This window comes from Meles meles, chromosome 8 (genome assembly GCF_922984935.1).
Source record: "Meles meles chromosome 8, mMelMel3.1 paternal haplotype, whole genome shotgun sequence".
NCBI lineage: Eukaryota > Metazoa > Chordata > Mammalia > Carnivora > Mustelidae > Meles > Meles meles.
In genome coordinates this window covers 65649628-65670496 of record NC_060073.1, presented here as the reverse complement: position 1 = coordinate 65670496, position 20869 = coordinate 65649628, and the positions used below count along the sequence as shown (strand labels likewise).

Here is a 20869-nt window from a genome sequence, read left to right as displayed (position 1 = left end):
GCACTTCCTCTCTAGGTCTGGCCTGGGGGGGGGGTTAAAATTGGTTATAACCTAGTATATTGGTGGCTTAGATTCCTGCTGCTGCCAGAGAGTCAGAGGTGGCTGGAAGTTTCCATAAAGTTTTCACAACAGCAACTATTTCTCAATTCTTTATAAGATATGTAGTTTTTTGTTTTTTTTTTTTTTTGCCTTTGCCATTTGAGCAGCTCCTGCCTAGAGGCTGAGGGAGCGATCTGTCTAGATGGCTAGAGCAGGTATAAAATATTTAACCTGAGCATATAATTGCATTACCATGATCTCTAATAGGATTTGCTGTCCAGCAAAAGTCCAACTTGGCCTCTGGCCCAAAGACAGAGACCCAGGTTATTATGTTGAGTGTTACCCACTAGATAAATAAGAAAGAAATACTGTTCAAATCATTGTTAGACTGACCGACACACATTATAGTTATTGTAAAGAGAAATCCACTGGAGTCGGAGAATTTATACAATCTTGTTAATCATTTTATCATGTTACATCCTGAAAGAAGTAATGCAGGTCTATAATTCACGGAAGCCATCCTGACAGCTCTCGCTAGAAGAGCCAGGGGTCTGCAAAGTCATATTACCACAGGTTCCCCAAGCACATGGTTAGTGCTGTCTGGGGACAAGAGAGCCTGATACAGTATCTAGCTGAATGCAGCAGGCCCAGAGAAAGAGAAATGAAAATGAAGCTGCAGGTCCGGAAAAAATGTATAGAAATGAAATTTGGAGAAAAAGGAAATAAATGAAAAGCAAAAAAAAGGAAATCAGCAAGGAAGCCAGCAGCCCAGGCCCCCACAGAAGGAACCCAGCCTTCAGATCTGAGGTTCACACAACAAAGGACACTCATTCAACCGCAGGTCGCCCTTTGTCATTTGATATTTAACAAGTATTGAGGGAGTCCTGCAGACAAAGCAGTGGGCAGTCACTTGGGAGACATGGACAAGATGAGAAACTGGAAATGGATTCCTTTCTCTCAAAGAATTTGTAGTTCACTAGGGGAAAAGAGCTATACTCATAAATAACTAGACTGCAGGGTAGAAAGCGGTAGGTGATAAGTGAAAGAGAGAGGGAAATTGCCATCAGGATTCAGGTGAGGGAGAGTGAGACCTGTCTTGCTAGAAAGAATCCCGGGAGGCTTGATGGGCATGGTACTGGACGTGTGTACCGGGGCGGGGGGCATGCGTCACAGGTGCCGTCTCAGCATTGGCTGGAAAGGGAGTGTGGGCTCTGAAAGAGGTGGGGAGCAATTTGGCAGCAACACAAAGAAGCCATGAGGAGGACCCTCGTGGCAAAGAAGTTATTGTGGAGAGAAGTTGGAGCCTTTAACTCCTGGTTCAGAAATTTGGGCTTGAGATTTCTTGAGATCAGTATACATTATACTTTCAGAAATGATGTCTTTCTTTTATTTTTTTTTTAATATTTTATTAATTTGACAGAGAGAAATCACAACCAGGCAGAGAGGCAGGCAGAGAGAAAGGAGGAAGCAGGCTCCCCACGGAGCAGAGAGCCCGATGCAGGGCTCGATCCCAGGACCCTGGGATCATGACCTGAGCCGAAGACAGAGGCTTTAACCCACTGAGCCACCCAGGCGCCCCGATGTCTTTCTTTTAGTATGCTGGAAGAAATGTAACTAGGTATATCAAACTATTATTTCAAATTTCTGTCCTAAATAAAGTCAAGACAATAAATGAGCCCAAAATGCTAAGTGACTAATCAGACAGATAGTACATGCCTATGGCAATGGCGTACAGGTCGTACCCAAATAAATGACATTTAGAACCACTGCTCCAGGCCAGGGTCATATATTCAGACGTCTTAGGGACTGAGCAGGTGACCACAGCGTCTGGGCCTCTCCTAAATGAGAAGAGATTGTTGCCATGCTGGATCTTCCCATTTTTTTTTCAGGAAAAGCTACCATTAAGATTTTTTAGTGAGCTCTCCTTTTTTTTTTTTTTTAAGGAATTCTGGCAACTAAATTAAATTTTTTAAGCACTGTACAGTCGAAAGTGTCCATAGGTCTGCAGTTTGGGGCATCTACTCTGGATGCCAAGGAACAGTGGCCTTATCCGTGGCCTGAAGCCACTCAGTTCCAGAATGACAGCCCAGGACTACAGGCACAGGACAGACAGAAAGGGACAAGGCTAAAGGTGGAAGTGCCCTCAGAATGCCGACATGGCGGTCCAGGCCAAAGGGAACCCGGCCCGGACATTTCCATCTTCCAGGTGAAGTCCTGGCGCCATGGGTGGTCTTAACCTGCATGTCTCCAGGTCATCTTTACAGAGTTCGGGGCCTTTTCCGACCAGACTCTGCCGACCTGACGTCCTGCGTAGCTCGTGAGCGGTATCGAGCTTGGTGACAAGCCTGGATAAATGACTGGAGAATAATTAGCAGCACCCCCCGCCCCCCCATCTCCTCAGAGCATGTTTCTGTGCCTCCATTGTCTGTCATCACAGAATAATTCAGCACAAAGTGATGTTCGTTAGATGGGACTCTCTAGCCATCAGCTGAGTAGAGCGTTTAAAAACCCGATTTCTTAAATAATTTGTTCTAAAGACAGACTTGACATGAAGTTGGCATGATGATCAGCAGGTCACTGCATGGGAGCAGCAAGGATGATTATTCTGAATCTGGCTCTGGCTCGACCCCCATCTTGCCCAGAACTGCTTTGCATTTCAAAAGGCTGCCTATTCTTTAAGAGCTATTCAAACACTAGCTCCTGGAGAACCAGGCCCTCCTCTTTGGAAGTGGTCCACAAGTTACAGCATTCTTGCATAGTTTAGATCTCCCTTGCATAGTTTAGATCTCCCTGTCCCCTTTGGCTTCTGTGTCAAGTCTCTGCCTCTCTTTCAGACCACTGGTTCTCACTGTGGTACTCAGGGTACCCAAGGACATCAGCAACCCCTGGGATCCTGCCTCAGACCCATGACATGACAAACTCTAGAGGTGCAGCCTAGCAGTCTCTGTTCTAACAAGCCCTTCAGGTGACTGACAGAGGCTAAAGCTTTATCACTGAAGCTATACTAGGGACAGGAGTAAAGCAACATATCCTGAGCACCTTCTGTGTACCAGGGGCCTGTCTACACACACACACACGTGCATGTATATATGTATACACAGACTCCTACATATGTAGTGGTTTTATGTCACCTTTGTGACAATTGTGTAAGGCAGGCGGTTTTCTCATTTCCTAGATGAGTTCACTGAGACTTCAGATGCCACATTCCTGGGGTGCTTTTTAGTTCAAATGCTAGAGAGTGGGTCTCTGATTGACCCAGTCCTCTGTGCACCAGGCCCTACCATAAAGAGTCAGTCCGCCTGTGTCCTGAGTCTGTCTGGGTCAGGTGCTACCCCGCCAGGCCCATCAGCTGTGGCCAGGGAGGAGGTGGCAGTGTCTGGGCACCTGCCACCCCCCCACACACACACTGGGTGCTTAGACCTGTGGGCAGAGAAAGAGCTGTCAGTGGAGGATGGAAGGATGGATAGATCTGCAAGGAAAGGAAAAGTGTCTCCAAACACGTGAACATATACTTCTTTGAAGGCTCTTCTCTTCTTGGTCAGCACAGAATTCGTCAGCCTCATTACCACGGCGTGTCTCTGGGCCCCTCTGGCCTGTGCTCATGTGACACAGTAGGGGACTGCATGTGCAGCTTTCTCCAGAAGAGGTGGCAGAACCAGAACCCACAGGTGGGGCTCTGACACCTGTGAGAGCTGCTGCCAACAGCCCCCGGAACGGAGGAAGGGCTCTTAGCTAGAGGCAGCCTGGGAGTGCATGCTCTCTCGCCCCGTCCTGAAGACACGGCCTTGTGGCCCCTATCACAGGATAATGATGGCATGATGCTAGCTGCCCGAAGGCACAGAAGGGAGGTATGAGAAGTTAAAGTCAGCCCTGAAATGAGTGAACTTCCTTTTTCCCCTCTCAAACCCTAAACACGAGGATTCCCTCCACTTTTTCATTTGCTTCTATGTTATTCTAATGACGGACAATTTGGGTTGCTCCATTAGATCATAAGATGCTAGATCTGAGAGAACATCTATGCCATCCACCTCACAGGGACACTTCCCGGGCCTTCCTAAGTAAACATTCGCTCAGTGGATTTAATTTCATAGATGAAAAGAAAAACTCTAAAAGAGGAAGGGGCCTGGCCAGCATCACCTAAGGAGCTGGTGGCAGGAGTGGGATGAAAACCCAAGCTTCTCACCATGGTCCAGGCATGTTCCCTCACATGTGACTCATCGAATCAAAGATTTCAGGTTTGGAAGCTTATCTCGAATGCCCCTGCAGCTTCTCTGCCAGTCATCAACTTGAATGCAGCCCACGACTGAAATTGTCTGATCTTATAGGTCACCTGGTCCATTCATTTTGTCATTCAGCCAACCCACTTCCGTGTAAGACCTCCTGTGAGCCGAGGATGGCACTGGCTACTAAAGATGCAGAAACGAATGGCACGTTTCCTGCCCTCAGGAAGTTTATAGTGTGTGGGCAGATCCATTTACACCAACAGAATGTGATCCAGCAAAGTAAATGGTATCCTGCTCTCTTACAAAATTCTTTCTTCTTTCAAATTAAGTCCATTTCCCAGGGACTGTAGTCAGTACTCATTGGACCTAATCAACATAATTCAGGACCATAAAACAAAAGTCCAGTCCTTATCTTACGTAAGAGCTGCTCCTTCAGATACTTTTAAAGAGAGGTCAGTACCTCCTGAGAAAGCTAAATTCCCAGTTCCTTCAGGAATTCATTCATTCTTTCTTTCTTTCGTGAGAGAGAGAGAGAGAGAGAGCGAGCCAGGGGGTGGGGAAGGGGGCGGGGTGCAGGGGAGGGGCTGAGGAACAGGAAGAGAATCTTTAGCAGGCTCCACACCCAGCACCCAGTACAGAGCCTGACACAGGGCCCGATCTCATACCCCTGAGATCATGACCTGAGCCAAAACTGAGTCACATGCTTAACTGACTGAGCCACCCAGGAATTCTTTGTTTGAAATGTGTTTGAATTCTCTTATCCTTCTCTTCATTGCTCTTCAGTGAACACGCTCGAGATCGTCTTATCTGCCTCTTATATGTGGCTCCCAGATGTGAACTACTAAGCTCCAAATATGGTCTGAGAGAACAATGCAGAGTCATGCTTCCTCTCACCCCCTGTATTCTAGGCACTGCATGTCTAAAACCGTAGGGCAAGGAAACAGTAGCTTTGTTGGCCACCAGGCGTTCTCAGGAGTCTTGACTGTTGTGCCATGTCTCATGCCCTCTTTCCTCCATTTCCCTCCTGGTATTCCTGCTCAGTTTCTCAACACAGTGAATATTTCCTGAGTACTTGCTCTGTGTGTAGCACACACCAGACTCTGGAGAACCAGACTTGATGCTTGTCTTCAAGGAGCTCGTAGTCTTATTGGTGAAATTCTGTGCGCCCCCAAAAAGGAATGAACAGATAACCAAAACTTAATATAATGAAGGGAATCATCATTTTTCCTAGACCCCCCCCCCTCCTTAGAGCTGCTCTTCATAGTGGTTGGTGAACTTCTGGGTATGATTGAAAACATATCTCCCCGTTCAAGTACCAGGGCAGAACTGGCTTTACGCCCAGGCTGTCAGGGGCTTTGTCAAATTTTTGTCATTGCGTTGACCTAGACTGTTGCAAACTGGAGGCCTTTGAATCCCATCATCTGCACGAAGAGCTGGGCACCTACAGGGACTGACACCTCACAGGCCACGGAACAGCTTTCCAGCACCTGGCACCTTCCCAGTGCCAATCTGCAGTGCACAGGGAGAAAAGTTTTTTCAGATGTTGGCATGAATCTGCCTGTGTTTGGGCTTCTGGGAGACAACAGGTTTAATTTGTTTTGATAGCGCTTTTCCCCAGGAGGGGATGTACCCAAACACCCCGGCTTCTTCACATTCAGCACGCTGCTTGTTTGCTCTCCTGGTTTACCATGGGGAGTCGCATTGTGCTTTGTATGTACATGTGTGTGCGTTCACCTCCAAAAGCCTGTATTGCCTTGTTGGCATTCATTAGACCAAGTTAGTATGTTGCTTTGGTTCACCAATGAAAGCCATGCATGACCCTTCTTTAGAACCAAAATACCAATTCTGCCAAGGCCTGAGCAAACCTCTTCCCATGCACACTGCTACACTATTAACTCTCTTAGGTGGGTGCTATTATTAACCCCATTTCACAGGTGGGGAAACCAATACGTAGAGGTGCCTTGTCCAAAGGGCACATAGCTAATGGGAGGCAGCCTGGCTCCAGGGCTCATGCTCTGGTTTGGGCCAAATACCACAAACTTTGGCTTCTTTGGCATCAGATAGAACTTGGTTCACCTACCAGATTCGCCCTTATCTCTGTGTGACCTTGAGAAAGTGACTTCAGCTCACAATCTCCATCTGAGAGCTATAAATGTGTAAAATGATGGCAAAGGCAGCTAGTTCTCATAATTGTTATGAAGAATAAGTTAAAATATATGGTACACCTTTCCTTCATTTGTGGAAATGAGAGCATCTCTGTTAGAGTCTTCTCTCCACCTTGAGTTGCTATAGAATTAAGTCCCAGTGATGCCATCTAGTTTGTCTTCCTCCCTTTTCCTTGTTGCCAGTAATAAGCCCAATCCCCTTTAAGGATCAAAGATGTAACAGAAGTAACCTGAAGTATACATTTCACTAGCTGTCATCAGGATCATACATGCAGTCATGTGATCAGCTGTCCCAAGGTCCAAGTTCCTTCCTGTTGCCTGAAGCATTAGCATCTATCCTAGAGAGAAGCCGAAAGGCAGCACCAGAGAGTGGATCTTTGCTGCGTAATAGGTAGACCTTGGCTCTTTGGCCGACTGCTCTTAAAGAGTTGTCAGCATCCACACTGAGACTTAAGGAGCCACGAGAGAAGCAGTGGAAGGAGTTGCTCTGTTGGCTGGGACACATTAACAGGGGAACAAGAGATAGAGGAGGTGTGGGAGGGAGGGATAGGTACCAGATGAGAGGAGAAGAGAGATGGAAGATGGCTTGTGAGCTCCGGCATCGCTCACAGCTGATTCCTTCTGTCTTTGTGCTGGAATTCGTCAGCTGGCTCCCGAGACCATGGTGAGCTGGTGGAGGAGGACAAAAGCCTCCTTTTCTCTTCTGGTGTGACTGCCCCTGTGAAGTAGGACTCCAGTGGGCAGTGAGTCTACCTCGTAGTCCTCCTCCAGGCAGGATTGCTTCTGCGGCCTCTCATTGTTTCCTACAAAGTGAGGCTTTGGGATTTCAAACATGGAAAGCAAAGGGTAGACAATGAAGGCAGGCTTTCCTGGACATCAACCCCAGATAGGGAGAATGGATTTATCAGCTGTGATCCTCTTTTACCTTGACCTTGGCTTGACCATCTTTTACCATCTCATTTCACAGCAGTGCTAGGGATTTGTGTCTGGGAAAGGGTAGTGAGCAGACCAAGTGAGGCACTATAATGGGTTCACTGAGGCGTCTGTGGTTTCCACCTCTCCTCTAGGAAGGAGCATTGTCTTCCCTTCCTCCTGCAGACAACCCTTTGTATGTTGAACAGTATTTTGTACCACAGCCAGAGAACACACCCCCTCACAACACATACCCAGAGAATGAGCTAAGGAAACATTTAAACTCTGCCATTCCAATATTGATGGAAGTAAAAACAAGTTCCTGAAAATTAAATCTGCTAGCAAGACCCCCTATTGCAAGAGAAAAACAAAGGCTAAGAGAAAAGCCTCCGCCCACCTATCCTCCAGCACACCACACACCCAGTTATGAAATTTAGTAATTCATGGGAGGCTGAAATTGTAATGCAAGTCTGAGTAGTCTAAAGGTACACCTTCTGCTGAATGAAGGCAGCTGCAGTCTGAGTGTGAGCAGGGGAACGAATTCACTGAACACTAATTGGAAACATAACATTTGTGCAATAAAGTTCACACTTCTCCCAAGCCCATGAGTGTTTCTTCTGCGCTAGCATTTAGTATAGATACCTGGTTAGTGGAGACTCATTATTTGTGTGGTCCCACGGGGGCCCCAAGTACTTGAAAGCCTTCCAAACGGAAGAGAAACTATAGACGTGAACATTTCGTCCAAAAGAAATACTCTCTAAATGTCTCCCTTCCACTTCCTCATTGCTATTCTAAAATTATTCCATGTCTCCTAAAACTTCTGCCATCTCTGACACCAACAGCCTGGGGCAAGTTTTGAAGCAAACAGGCTTCTCTTCTGTCAGATTTAGCAAACAACGCTATACTCAGCCGCAGAAAATGTATTTCCCTCACTGTTTCATTGTGAAAGCTTTTTGGCAGATGATTAACAGGTTTGTCTCTTGCAGACTTCATAAATCAAAATCAAGACAGTGTGTAACACTTATCTGCAACTGATCCTGTTAAAAATGTAACCGGTAACTATGGTAATTTATTAAGAGACATATTTTATACCCCGGGTTTGAGAAGGACCAAACCAGAGAGTTTTAGGTCTGGGGGGATCTCTGAGGTCATCTGGTGGAATTCTCTCAGGGAGAGCAACAACATAGACTCCATGATGCTCTAACAGAGCTGAGGGAGACAAAGTCCTGGGAGTAACTTAGCCTGTTTTAAAAGTCCAGAAGGCTTGTCAGAGGCGGTGACATTCGAGCTGGATTTGAAAGGACTAGGCATTGCCATGCAGGGACGCAAGGAAGGAGCAAGTATAAAGATGTAAAGAAAGTGCAGGAAGATCAAGTGACACGGCCAAGGTCCCATAGCCATGCAGTAGCAGAACAGGACCTGGCAGCCCGGCCTCCTGCTTCTGCCCTATAGCCCTTCTGCGGTGCTGAAGGTGGAATCCACCCTTCCCAGTTAGACCACCAACCAGTGGCTTAAAGGAAGATAATCATGTCTTAAACTTTACTCCAAACTGTTATTGTTATTATTATTATTATTTTAAATAGGCTCCACTCCCAGTGCAGAGCCCGATGCACGGCTTGAACTCATGACCCCGAGACCAAGACCTGAGCTGATACCAAGAGTAGAATGCTTAACTGACTGAGCCACCCAGGGACCCCTGAAAATTCTTATTTTTAAAAGCATATTCAGAAGGGAACTTCTGAAGTCCTTCTCTGGAAAGACACTATAACTTAAAGGCAGTAGGAACATGGATTCTTCTGGGCAAAGCCAATGGAAAAGGGAGGTGCTCAGGGCCTGGCTTGTGAGCTTCGCTCTGCCAGGAGCTGGACCACTTTGCACTGCAAGGAGAGCACATGCTGGATTGGACCCTCTTCTTCTTAACTCTGTGTTCATATAAAGCGCAGCTCTTGTTAGCAGAAGGATAACATCAAGTGAGTGGAATTTCCCACCCATTCCCAAAAGGAACCACACGTTTGAACTCTTGAACTCTTTTTAAGTAGTTTCCGAGGGGAAAATGGCAGACAGTTGGGAAGAGACTTCCAGGAAATGCAGCTCGCTATGAATTCCTCACCATCCCTCCATCTCTTCCCTTATCGGTGCATACCCAAGCCATCCCTCAAGGCCATAACCTCTGAGAGGTCTTCCCTCTGCTGGTCTTGTCCCGTATCAGCTGCCATTGCTTTGTTGCTTTCAAGGCTCAGTGCCCTTCCTCGTCTGGACACCATTTCTGCAGTTACTCTTCTAATTAATTCTAGACTCATAAAATTTTAGAACAGGAAGCTGTCCTAGGGATCATCTCTGCCATCACCTTCGTTTACATATGAAGGAAGTGAGGCCCAGAGAAGGGCAGGAAGTCGTTTTAGGGCCCCCAGCATGGTACTAGAAGAATGGGCCCCCACATCAGTTCTCTCTACCTCCAGGCCCAACTTCTTCCATGCCCCGTGCTGCGTCCTGGGTGCCAGCTGTCCTCTCATTCTCCCAGTTAGGCTGCAGATTCCCTGTGGGCAAGACTTATGTCTTATATGCTAACATCTCACTTAGCAGATGTGAGCAAAAACAACAGGTTGAATCCTTAACTCTGTCCCGCCTGACTAACCCTTCATCTGCTTTCATTTCTGACTCTTCTTGAGACCTTTGGTGAGTCACTGCCCTTTCTCTGGGTCTTGGTTTCCTTCATTATTAAATGACAGCATAAGGCTCTGGTTTCTTGGATCCTTTATGCCCCGAAAACCCTAGAATTTGTTGCCTTATGGTGGGATCTTTTGTTGTCTTCAGGACCAGCCTCACTGTGCCATGGGTATGTCACCTTGTTCCTTCCCCAGGTTTCTGCTGTTGAGTGAGTCCCCTCAAGGTCCAGAGAGCACAGTATCATTGAAGAAGACCAGGCCTGGAGTGCTGGGTTCAAATCCTGCCTCCAGGACTCAGTGTCTTGTTGGTTCTCAGCAGGCCTCTTAGTCTTTCTCTGAGCCTCTTCTTTCTTTTTCTTTTTTTAGAATAGGAATAACAATATATGCAGATACAGTGACAGTGAAATGGGATAAACCTTGCAGAAACATGTGACACAAAGAAGTCTCCAGTAGAGAGCAGCTTCCCTCCCTTATTCCACACCCCACATTATTGAGAAGCAGGCTGTTCCAAATAAACAGATTTTCTAGGTAACAGGTTTGCTACCTGAAGCTACAAAACATCGACTACCATTTTTTGCTAAAATCTTTCTTAAATGAACACTGTATTTCTTTGTCAGGTGACACAGAATATAGCAAAAAGTAGTAGGAAGAGCCTGAGAAAATTTCATCCCGCAAAAGGCGGGCATGACCGCATATGCTGGGGATGCGTGTACAGCAAAGGGAATATGGAAGAAAACCCCTGTGCCTTTTGAGAGAGCTTAGATTTTTTCATCTCAATACATGAGAAGCCATCGAAGGACTTTTAAGCAGGAGAATGACAAGATCAGTTCTGTTTCCGAGAGAAACAGGCTGCCGGATGATGACGGAATCAAAGTGGGGAGCGAGGGAGGAAGAAGGAGGCCAGCCCCCAGGCTGTTGTGTTAGCCCTGGTGGGCCACAGTTGGGATCTGACCGACGGGCGAAAAATCTGAGATGGGAAGAGACAGGTCTGCAAATGCCCAGTAGCTCTGCATAAAAAAACAAGTAAACGGAATATCAGCCCATTATGAGAAAAATGTAAAGCACAGAGAGTGCGAAGATGACCACAAGACACCCCTGTAACCCAGCCCCCACAGATCAGTACTGCTAAAAGCTTACGCTGTTTTCCCCAGTGTTTTTAGCTGCAGAATTTCTAATGCATTTGTAGATACAAATTTGATATATGAAAACTTGGTTCAGGCAGACATTTTCCAGAACACATCTCTTAGTGTCAATTGAGATGCCCTAAGAATAAAAATAACGTATGAATTTTTAACTCTGTCGGTTCCTTTCAGTGACTGGGCCAGAAGAGCTCTAGTGGGCCCTGGCTAACCTGAGGTTGGATCCCTGGGCCTTCTGTTAGGTAAACAAGGCCTCTTTTCAACTCTCCTTCTCTCTTTCCTGCCAGAGTCCGTGGATAACTGTCCCAGCAACTGCTATGGCAACGGGGACTGCATCTCTGGGACGTGCCACTGCTTCCTGGGTTTCCTGGGCCCCGACTGTGGCAGAGGTGAGACCTGTGCATCTGCGTGCGATCCCTACTCTCCTGGCCCCGTGGGTGGCTCACGTCCTACTTCTCAGAGCAAGCGCGGGACCCTGGGCCACCTCCTGCCTCCCGTGAGAAGGCCCCCCAAGAGCCATACCTCGGAAGCCCCAAGGGGAAGGGGGAGTCTGATGGCAGAGCTTTGGCTGTATCAGTCCCATTGTGCCCAAGGGCATGACCGGGGAGGGTCAGGGCAGCCACTGCGAACCCCATGTCTGTGGAGGGGTCAGGGGAAGTGGCAGTGGTGGTCCTTTTAAAAAGTTGATTTCCCTTTTGAGGAGTGCTCAGCCTTTGCCAGGTGGCTTTGATGGCCTTTTTATGGGGCGGGGGGGGGGGGTGTAGGGTTGTTTCATTTTGTTTCTTTGATTACTGAAGTATTGACACGTGCCAGCGGGCTTTGCTGGTCACTTCACAAGTGCCTTCTCTCTGGCCTTGTGGACGGGCCTGCGTTACTGCTCCACTCTCGCCGGGATCTTTGCTGAGACCACCGAGGGGAGGGGTTGGGGGGAGACTGCTTTTCTCCCCACAGGACCCCAATGTTGCCTCATATTTGGGCACAGACAGTGCTGATGATGACCACTGTTGAGATGGCTAAAGGCTACTCATGATGTGCCCTGTGCTTTTGGTCTCCATTTCTGTCCTTCTGCCCTTGAAGGGCCTTGATGGCAAAGGCCATAGGAGCTCTGTAGACCTGAGGCTTTGGCACTCCTCTTGGGAAACTGAAATGGCCCCTTTCTTTGGTCGTCCCATCTCTTCACTCCTTCAGGAAGCATCTGCTTAGTGCCCTTTAGGGCTTGTTTCCGTGCTGGGGGCTGGGGCTAGAGCACTGAGCGAGGCCCAGCCCAGGAGCTGTCAGTCTGGTCCAGGAGACAGACAAAGAAGTAGACGATGACAAAGCATCATTAGCAAGTGAAACACGCTACAGCAAGGTTCAGTTCAGAGAGCGGCTGTCTTAGCTTGGATGCAACAAGGACCAGGAAAGGCTCCGTGGATGGGGTGACGTTGGAATCCAGACCTGGCTCTTGAACAGTCGTTCATCAGTGGGAGGCAGAGATGGTTTTTCAGAGTGCCCGCAAGTACCATGACAGGATGCTGCTTGGGGCTCCGGCTTATTCTTGCTAATGTGGGAGAGACTCGGTCTGAGACAGCAGAGCTGCAGCCCCGAGGAACCACAGCGATTACCTGCCGAGTGCCGCCAAAAGGAAAGAAGCCAGGTGGGGGCCGGGGGAAGGTGGTGCAGCGAGAAGAGATGAGTCACTCCCTCTAACAAGAATCACTGTCTCGGGGCGCCTGGGTGACTCAGTGGGTTAAAGCCACTGCCTTCGGCTCGGGTCCTGATCCCAGGGTCCTGGGATGGAGCCCCACATCGGGCTCTCTGCTCAGCGGGGAGCCTGCTTCCCTTCCTCTCTCTCTGCCTGCCTCTCTGCCTACATGTGATCTCTGTCAAATAAATAAATAAATAAAATCTTTAAAACTTAAAAAAAAAAAGAATCACTGTCTCATCCCATCCACACTTAAACTTGAGAATCATGTATAAAACAGCCTCATCGTGTCTCGGGAAGGCTGGCAGGTACTTATGGCACAGGGCAATATAATTTATTTTTATATAGTGTCCTTCATACGGATGATTACAAAACACTCTACGCTAAGTGGCAGAATGGGAAGATAATACTGTAAAGAGCCAGCTTGAGCTGAGCTGTTCTCTTATGGGGACGGTAGTGTGTGGGGCTCGAGTGGAGCCTGAAAGGCAAGAAGGGCTGAGCTTCGCTGGGTCGGAGACATAGTAGGTGGCGCTGCAGCTGGGGTGCAGGGAGTGAAATGGAGTGCTGGTCAGGACAGTGCTGGAGGAGAGATTGGGGCAGGCAGGAGGCCTAGACGCTGTCTTTTCCAGTAAGACCAAGGAACAGGGAGAAGCTTCCAGCATCAGGGTCCTGGCCCCGCTGCTGAGCTGCACCCATAGTCCAAGGGGGATGAAGGAGAGCAGCGTTCGGCGGGTGCTGACCCCACCGGGCCCTGCACAGCACACCCTGGCCTACAGTTCCACGTGTGTTTAAACTGGAATAAAATAAAGGCAGAGATGCAGAGAGATGGGTACCTGTGGGGATTGTGGCAAAGCACTCGAGGCTCTTGGTCTGGCCTGCAGGTCGGAGGGAGAAAGGGGCAAAGGCAGATGGGCCATGCCGGGTGTTGACTGATGCCAGACTTCCCGTGCTATCTCTGCAGCCTCCTGCCCTGTGCTCTGCAGCGGGAATGGCCAGTACATGAAGGGCCGGTGCCTGTGCCACAGTGGATGGAAGGGCGCCGAGTGTGACGTGCCCACCAGCCAGTGCATCGATGTGGCCTGCAGCAACCACGGCACCTGCATCATGGGCACCTGCATCTGCAACCCTGGCTACAAGGGCGAGAGCTGCGAGGAAGGTAGGACCGCGACGGGCAGGCAGAGGCACCCACCTGATTCTGCGACAGGCCAGCAGCAGCACTGGGCTTGCCTTTGGGGAGCATCTCCGCCCTGAGCCAGGCACACCCCCACCCCCAGTGATAACTGACTTAGCAGGGAGGGTAGGGTATTGGAGTCCTAGCTGGCGAAGGAAAGACAGGGTCGTATGTGGAGTACTTACTGTATGCAGGCTGTGTCCTAGAGGCCTTAGATCACTTGGCCCCAAACCCGGTACGGTGAGGTAGTTATCTCTGTGTCATAGTTAGGGGAACCGGGACGCAGAGAGTCGCAAGACCTGCCCAGGGTCACACGCCTGGAAGTGGCAGAGCTGGGTGTCTGGCCCCAGAGCCCAGGTTCTTTCTCCTCCCCTTTAAGCTCATCTTCTCTCCATGTCTTAAGTATGAGTCTGTTACAGATCCTCAGACTCTACCTTCTGTTAGCACAGGCATGTGTGTGTGTGCGTAACTTATAGGTGCTTGTGAGTGTGTCTCTCTCCGTCGTAAACTGTGCAGCGGAGGCCAGAAAGTGAGCTTTCACTTTCATAGTAAGCCAGTCCTTTCCTAGAGCATCTCTGGCCTGAGGACGGGCAGCGGCAAGTCCGTGGTCATGGAGCTAGCAGGCAGCGGGCCCGGGGCCGTGGAGCTAGCGGGGGGCAGGGCTGGGACCCACCCCAAGTCTTCTTACTTCCGAGCCCTCTTTTTTCTTGCCTGTGTGGGGTTTGTAGATGAGAAGAGTCTTATTCACAAGCAATATAGAGTGGCTTTTAAGAGTGCATGCTCTGGGATCAGATGTAGGTTTGAGTCCTGTTGTGCCACTAACTAGCCTCACTTCTCTCATCAATAAAATGGGAATTCCTTCCTCAGAGGGCCATCATATGGATTGAATTAAATGACCCATGTAAAGCACTTAGCTGAGTGTCGGACACATAGTTAATGCCCCATAAATGTTAGGTCTTTTTTTATTAGTATTATTATGGGGACAGTTGAAGCCCATTTCCTGCTTTACCCCAATCACTTTATCCAAGGTCTTTGGAAACCGGGTGGACATCACTGTTGCAACTTGTGGACGATGCTAATGGTCTTCCCTGCCGCTGCCCACCATCTAAGGTGCTGGCATCTTCACAGCGGATGGAAGAGGCTCCAAGGAGAGCTAGCCTTCTAACCTATTTGGGATTGAACGCATAGGCCCCTCTCAAGGTATCATTTCTCTTAAAAAAAAAGGGGGGGAAGGGCCCGCTTTAAAAGAGTGGGGAACAGGAAGGGATTAGTGTCTGAAAAGCAGTGCCTCTCCAAGACAGGCTGCTTATAAACCCCAAGTGTGCCTGGAGGTCCTGATTCAGACCTATTAACTTTGATGGGGATTACTTCGGGCTGTCTGAGAGAGGAGGAGCGCCAGCCTCTGGAACAAAGGAACTTTGCTTTCTCCTCTGACAATGGTGACCTTCATCTGCTTTCCCTTTTCATTTTAGTCACTTGAGGTGAAGACCCTAAGAAGAAAAGGAAAACAAAGAGGAGATTCCTCTTGAAACAGTGGGGTCATCCCAGCCTGAAGCCCACCAGGCCATCTGGGCCAGGGAGGGCACACTGTCCCTTCCCCAGCTCATCTGGCTCCGGACAGTGCCCCAGCAGGCAGGCTTACTTACAAAGAAGGGAGAAAAAGTTGTTTAGCTCTTTGATTTACGTTATCTATTTGAAAAGAGATGTTTTGACTCCTTTCTTTTCTGAGGACGGCCATCTGGTACTAATTCCTTTTATTACTCGTGTTTCCTGGTAAAACATCATTGCACAGCCCTCGTGTTTATAATGGGGGCTTCTAGGGGCCTTCGCCGCCAGGCCGCCCCACTCCTCTCTCTCTCCTCCTCCCTCAGCTCTGTGCTGACGGGTTTCACCATGTTTATAAAACATCAGCTAACAAGCTTATTTTTTCCCTCTCTCCCTCTTCTTCTTCTGAAATTTATTGCCCCATATTTTTCAAAGCCCAAACTGTGCTGACGGGAAGCTTGGAGGGGTTGGGGGAATGGCAGAAGAGAACACCTTAGGCCTTTTGCAGTGCAGAGTGACACTGTGTTTTGGTTCTGAAGAGCATCTCGGCGCTTGTGTGGTCACTGGAGCAGGGGACATTTGGGGGGAAGAGTTGTGTTTGCAGCTTGGCCATGCAGGCCTCCTCATTTTGTTAACGGACTAAGCTTCTGCCAGAAATTTGGGCTTGGGGGCGCCTGGGTGACTCAGTGGGTTAAGGCCTCTGCCTTCGGCTCAGGTCATGATCCCAGAGTCCTGGGATCGAGCCCCACATCGGGCTCTCTGCTCCACGGGGAGCCTGCTTCCTCCTCTCTCTCTCTGCCTGCCTCTCTGCCTACTTCTGCTGTCTGTCAAATAAATAAATAAAATCTTTAAAAAAAAAAAAAAAGAAATTTGGGCTTGAACGGCGAGCTCTACAAAGGAAAAAAAAAAAAAAGGTAGCGGGCCCCTCCTCTAAGCAGAAGCTCAGTTAGACTATCTTCTACACAGCGTTCAGCCCACCTCCCTAGCAGCTTCTCTGCTACTCCTTCAGCTTAGAACTCTGCCACCATGGGCCGGCTCGGTCTCCCTATGTGACCCACGGCTCTTGGGGAAACAAATGTCATTTGTGAAACTGTCTTGCCGTGGTAGAAGGAAGACAACTTTCATCCCATCCTCGGGTTGCCATCTCCCCAGAGGCCCCAGAAAGTGAGGGCAGATCCGGAGTCTCCAGAGGCCGTCTCTAGCAGAGCGTCACAAGTGGCCCAGAGAATGGCCATAGGTATTGAGTCAGCAGGGACAACGTCCTCCCCACGTCCTCCCTGCATCCTCCCAGCAACCTCCCGGCATCCTCCCTGCGCCCTCCCAGTGTCCTCCCTGCACCCTACCAGCGTCTTCCTCCTTGCTTGGCCCGTTCAGCCGAGCTGCCTTCTCTTGAGTTGTGGTCCTGTTATCAGTACCTTCTGGTCTTCATTCCCTGCCTGGACCGCCTTCTGAGAGTGTGGGATTCGCTTTGCTGGTTCCTGGGTCCCTATCAGACTTATTGTGTCTGAGGAGCAGGACTGTGACGCCAAGGGCCTCTTGCTAAACTTGGCACCCTCTCGGCTTGCTCGCTAACAGTGCAGATTTATAGATTCAACCTCGAAGGTGCCTCAGAGACAGCGTCAACCCAAAGCCAGGGCCCAGGCACTCCCAGAACGGGAAATACCTTTATGGGCCTCGGGACAGGAATTGCTGAGTCGTTTCCTGTCAAACTGGAAAGCTCGCTGGATCTGGGGAATTATCATAGTAGCCTAATGGGCCAGAATAATCCTTCTGAGATTCCGAGATGTGAGGCCAGTCATGAAAATATATCACTGTTATTATTTTTATTATTTTTAATTACCAGGAATTCCAATGGGTCATGCTTTAACCATCGTGAAGTGATGTCCAGAGACTGTGAGAGAAGCTTCTTTGCTTTCATTTGGCTTTATTAATTCTTCACTTTGTTCTAATTCTTTTCTTGCTTTGTTTCATTTTTTTTCTATTTTTTAACCACTTACATCTGTATATGTGTATGTGTGTATTTTTGAACCAGTAAGATTACAGAAGAAATAGCAAGAGATGTCTACCAGGAAAGAGTGATTCAAATTTAAATTCCTCCACTTACCGCTGTGTGATCTTGGGCAAGTTATTTAACCTCTCTGTGCTTTAATCTCCTCATCTGTGAAATGGTCTCTAGCTGAAAGAACTGTTATTAGAGTTAACTGAGACTGTGTACTTAAATGGCTGAATAGTAAAATATGGCCCAGAAGAGGGACTATATCAGTACTAGTCGGTATTATTATTACTATTGTTATTACTATTATTATTCTCATGATTCTGTTTTTAGCAAATGATTGCTCCTGACTTCTGACCTTCTGATGTCACATTTATATCATTAAGTTGAACTCCTCTTCAAGACCTAAAAAGTAGGAGAGCTGTCTTGATAAGCTAGCCTTCAGACAGACACTCTGTTCTCAGAATGCGGCTGTTTGTACAGTCTCTGTCCATTTGTGTCTGTGACTTTAACATACTCAGGCCAGGTTTCCCCATCTGTTCTGCAAAAGTCAATATGTGGGTTATAAAATTTATCTAATCAATGCAGTAATGTCATGTCTAAATTATAAATAAAGTAAAAGCACCTCTGACCAGTTTACCCAAGTCATGCCACTTAATGGCCTGATAGGATGGAAAAGGAATTTCTTGGTGACAGTTTATAGTTCACATGGTCCTTTCAAATCCTCAGTGTCCTCATCAGCAACTGAGAGGAAGATAATTTTGACATAGGAAGTTCGGAGGAGGTACGTGAACTTGATGGTCATCCTAAAACCAGTGCCTTTGTCCCGTGACCCTTGAACTTAGGACCTCAGAGAGACCCTTGAACCTAGGACCTCAGGGATCAGATGCCAAGTTCCTTCCTTTGGGGCACAGGGGTTCCTCCAGAGGGCTTCCTGGAGGAAACTGACCACATTCACTGCAGCACCATCAACCTTTTTCCAGCTGCTGCATGTGGCAGCCCTACAAGGACACCACTCTGCCCCACAAGTGCAAGAGGAACAGAAATCCCCTGTTTCCTAAAATGAAACACAGATCTCACAACTTTCTGGTAAAGTAGGACCAGCCGTTGCCAACTCTGTCTTTTCTCTGCTGCCTTTTGCACTTTTCCGTGTGACCTGGAGCCATGTGATAATTTGGCCCTCAACACTCTCCTCCCGCTTTGCTGTGCAGGGCTTTCCAGAAGATCAAGATCTCTGTTAATTTTGTGCAGTCCCATAGCTAAAGTTTTGATTTAGGAAAATCAGCCCCAGTAACAAATATTGGCTTCAGAATCAGACAGACCTTCTGATTCCTCTCTGGCAGGGTTAACTGTATGACCTGACATAAATTATTTGCCTCTCTGACCCTTAAATTCCTCATCTGTACTTCACTGGATTATGGAAGAAATTGAATCTGAAGATATAGGTGAAGCCCTTCCTAGAATGCAGGTACAGAGCAGGTAACCCACAGTGTTACTCTCCTTTCTCTATTTCTGGGTTGGTCTCTTGAGACCACCTTGACCTTGGGCTCTAGGAGCCCTGCGGGGGTTGCTTGGCTGTGAGCTATAGCTATATAGTTCACCACTATGCAAGGAAAAGGTGGGTGAAGCCTGTGAAAATAATTTTGTGGGGTTTTTTAGAGTTGTTTTTTTTTTTTTTAACTAAGTTCAGTTAGCCGACATCTAATACATCATTAGTTTTTGATGTAGTGTTCCATGATTCGATGCTTGCATGTAACACCCAGAGCTCATCACCTCATGTGCCCTCCTTAATACCCATCACCCTGTGACCCTATCTCTCCACCCACCACCCTTCTGCAACCCTCACTACGTTTCCCGGAGTCCAGAGTCTCTCACGGCAGTGCGTAATTTTGAATAGTCATTGAAATGTTTGCCCTCTGGAAAGTGAGGTTTGAAAGTTTGTATCAATCACAGACACTTTGGGAAGATGATAGCATCTAATGCAATTTAAATGCAAACTAAATTCTCTTTTTAATTAAGGAATTTCTTTCAGTCCCACCTTCATGGTAAGACTGTATTATGAAGTGGTAAACAATAATAGTTTATTCCACAGAGATCTCTTGAGTACCTCCTATGCTCTGAGCACCGTCCCAGGGGCCAGATGCAAACAAGGGAACAAACGAAGCCTTGTCCGCTAACTGGTGCGGTTACTGCTGACAGAGCAGGCACAGGGTGCCATGCTGACACTTGAAATATAGTTCCTTCTTTCTTGTTTTTGAAGTAAGCTTCACACCCAATGTGGGGCTTGGACTCATAACCCTGAGATCAAGAGTCACATGCTTTACCAACTGAGCCTTCCAGGTGCCCCTTGACAATGTAGTTCTCACTCCGCCTTACAAACCAAGAAGTAGGAATTTGTAACCACTGAAGTTTTTCCTCCTTACTCTAGCCAGTGGCTCCTCTGCGGGAAATCCGTGACCTCTTACCAGAGTAAGGCCCCTCCACTACAAAGTGGAGCAGTTCACTTAAGGAAGCCTACCTTTGCTGGTCAGGTGTTCACCCATGTTCTCTCTGCTCCGTGTCACAGTGGACTGCATGGACCCCACGTGTTCAGGCCGGGGTGTCTGCGTGAGAGGCGAGTGCCACTGCTCCGTGGGATGGGGAGGCACCAACTGCGAGACGCCCAGGGCCACGTGCTTGGACCAGTGTTCGGGCCATGGAACCTTCCTGCCAGATACCGGCCTTTGCAGCTGTGACCCAAGCTGGACAGGACACGATTGTTCTATCGGTAAGTGTGGGGAGAAGGGCACCGTGTGGCTGGAGGAATGAGCTTTCCACCAGAACATGTTCGCCATTCATTCCCCGTCAGTGATCTGACCCTATTCCCGGTCATGCGGGGGTGGCGGGTGTGGCGGGTCAGGGCTACCCAGATCTCTGAGTGCTTTCCCTCTTCCCCTGAACTCCATCCTTCAGCTCCTATACTTTTCGATCAGCAAAGGATTCAGAAATTACTCTTCACGTCATTCCTTCCATAGTGATGGACTTGAGCGTGAAAACATTGCCCTGTAACCATGTGAATTAGAATACTAGATTGGAATCTCATCTCCCATGTTACGGTGGTCATGCCTAGAGTCAAGGCCATAGGGAACAGTGTGCCTAGGCGAGACCTGCAGGAATGGGGCTTTAACGGGCTCAGGTCCAGTGGCCTGGGTGGCTCAGTCAGTTTAGCGTCTGGCTGTTGATTTCTGCTCACATCATGATCTCAGTGTAGTGAGATGGATCCCGTGGTCAGGTACCACACTCAGCAGGGAGTCTGCTTGGCCTGCTTAGGATTCTCTTTCTCCCTCTGCCCC

The 20869-nt window shown here is 48.3% G+C and overlaps 1 protein-coding gene across 1 annotated transcript in view; it reads left to right on the top strand.

The window, feature by feature from the left end:
- TENM4 (teneurin transmembrane protein 4) overlaps positions 1–20869 on the top strand; it is a 593562-nt gene that overhangs the window by 431902 nt on the left and 140791 nt on the right. The window contains exons 14-16 of the mRNA XM_046016487.1: positions 11432–11533; positions 13790–13984; positions 20104–20304. Of these exons, the coding sequence (XP_045872443.1) occupies positions 11432–11533; positions 13790–13984; positions 20104–20304 (498 nt within the window). The remainder of the gene's footprint in view (positions 1–11431; positions 11534–13789; positions 13985–20103; positions 20305–20869) is intronic.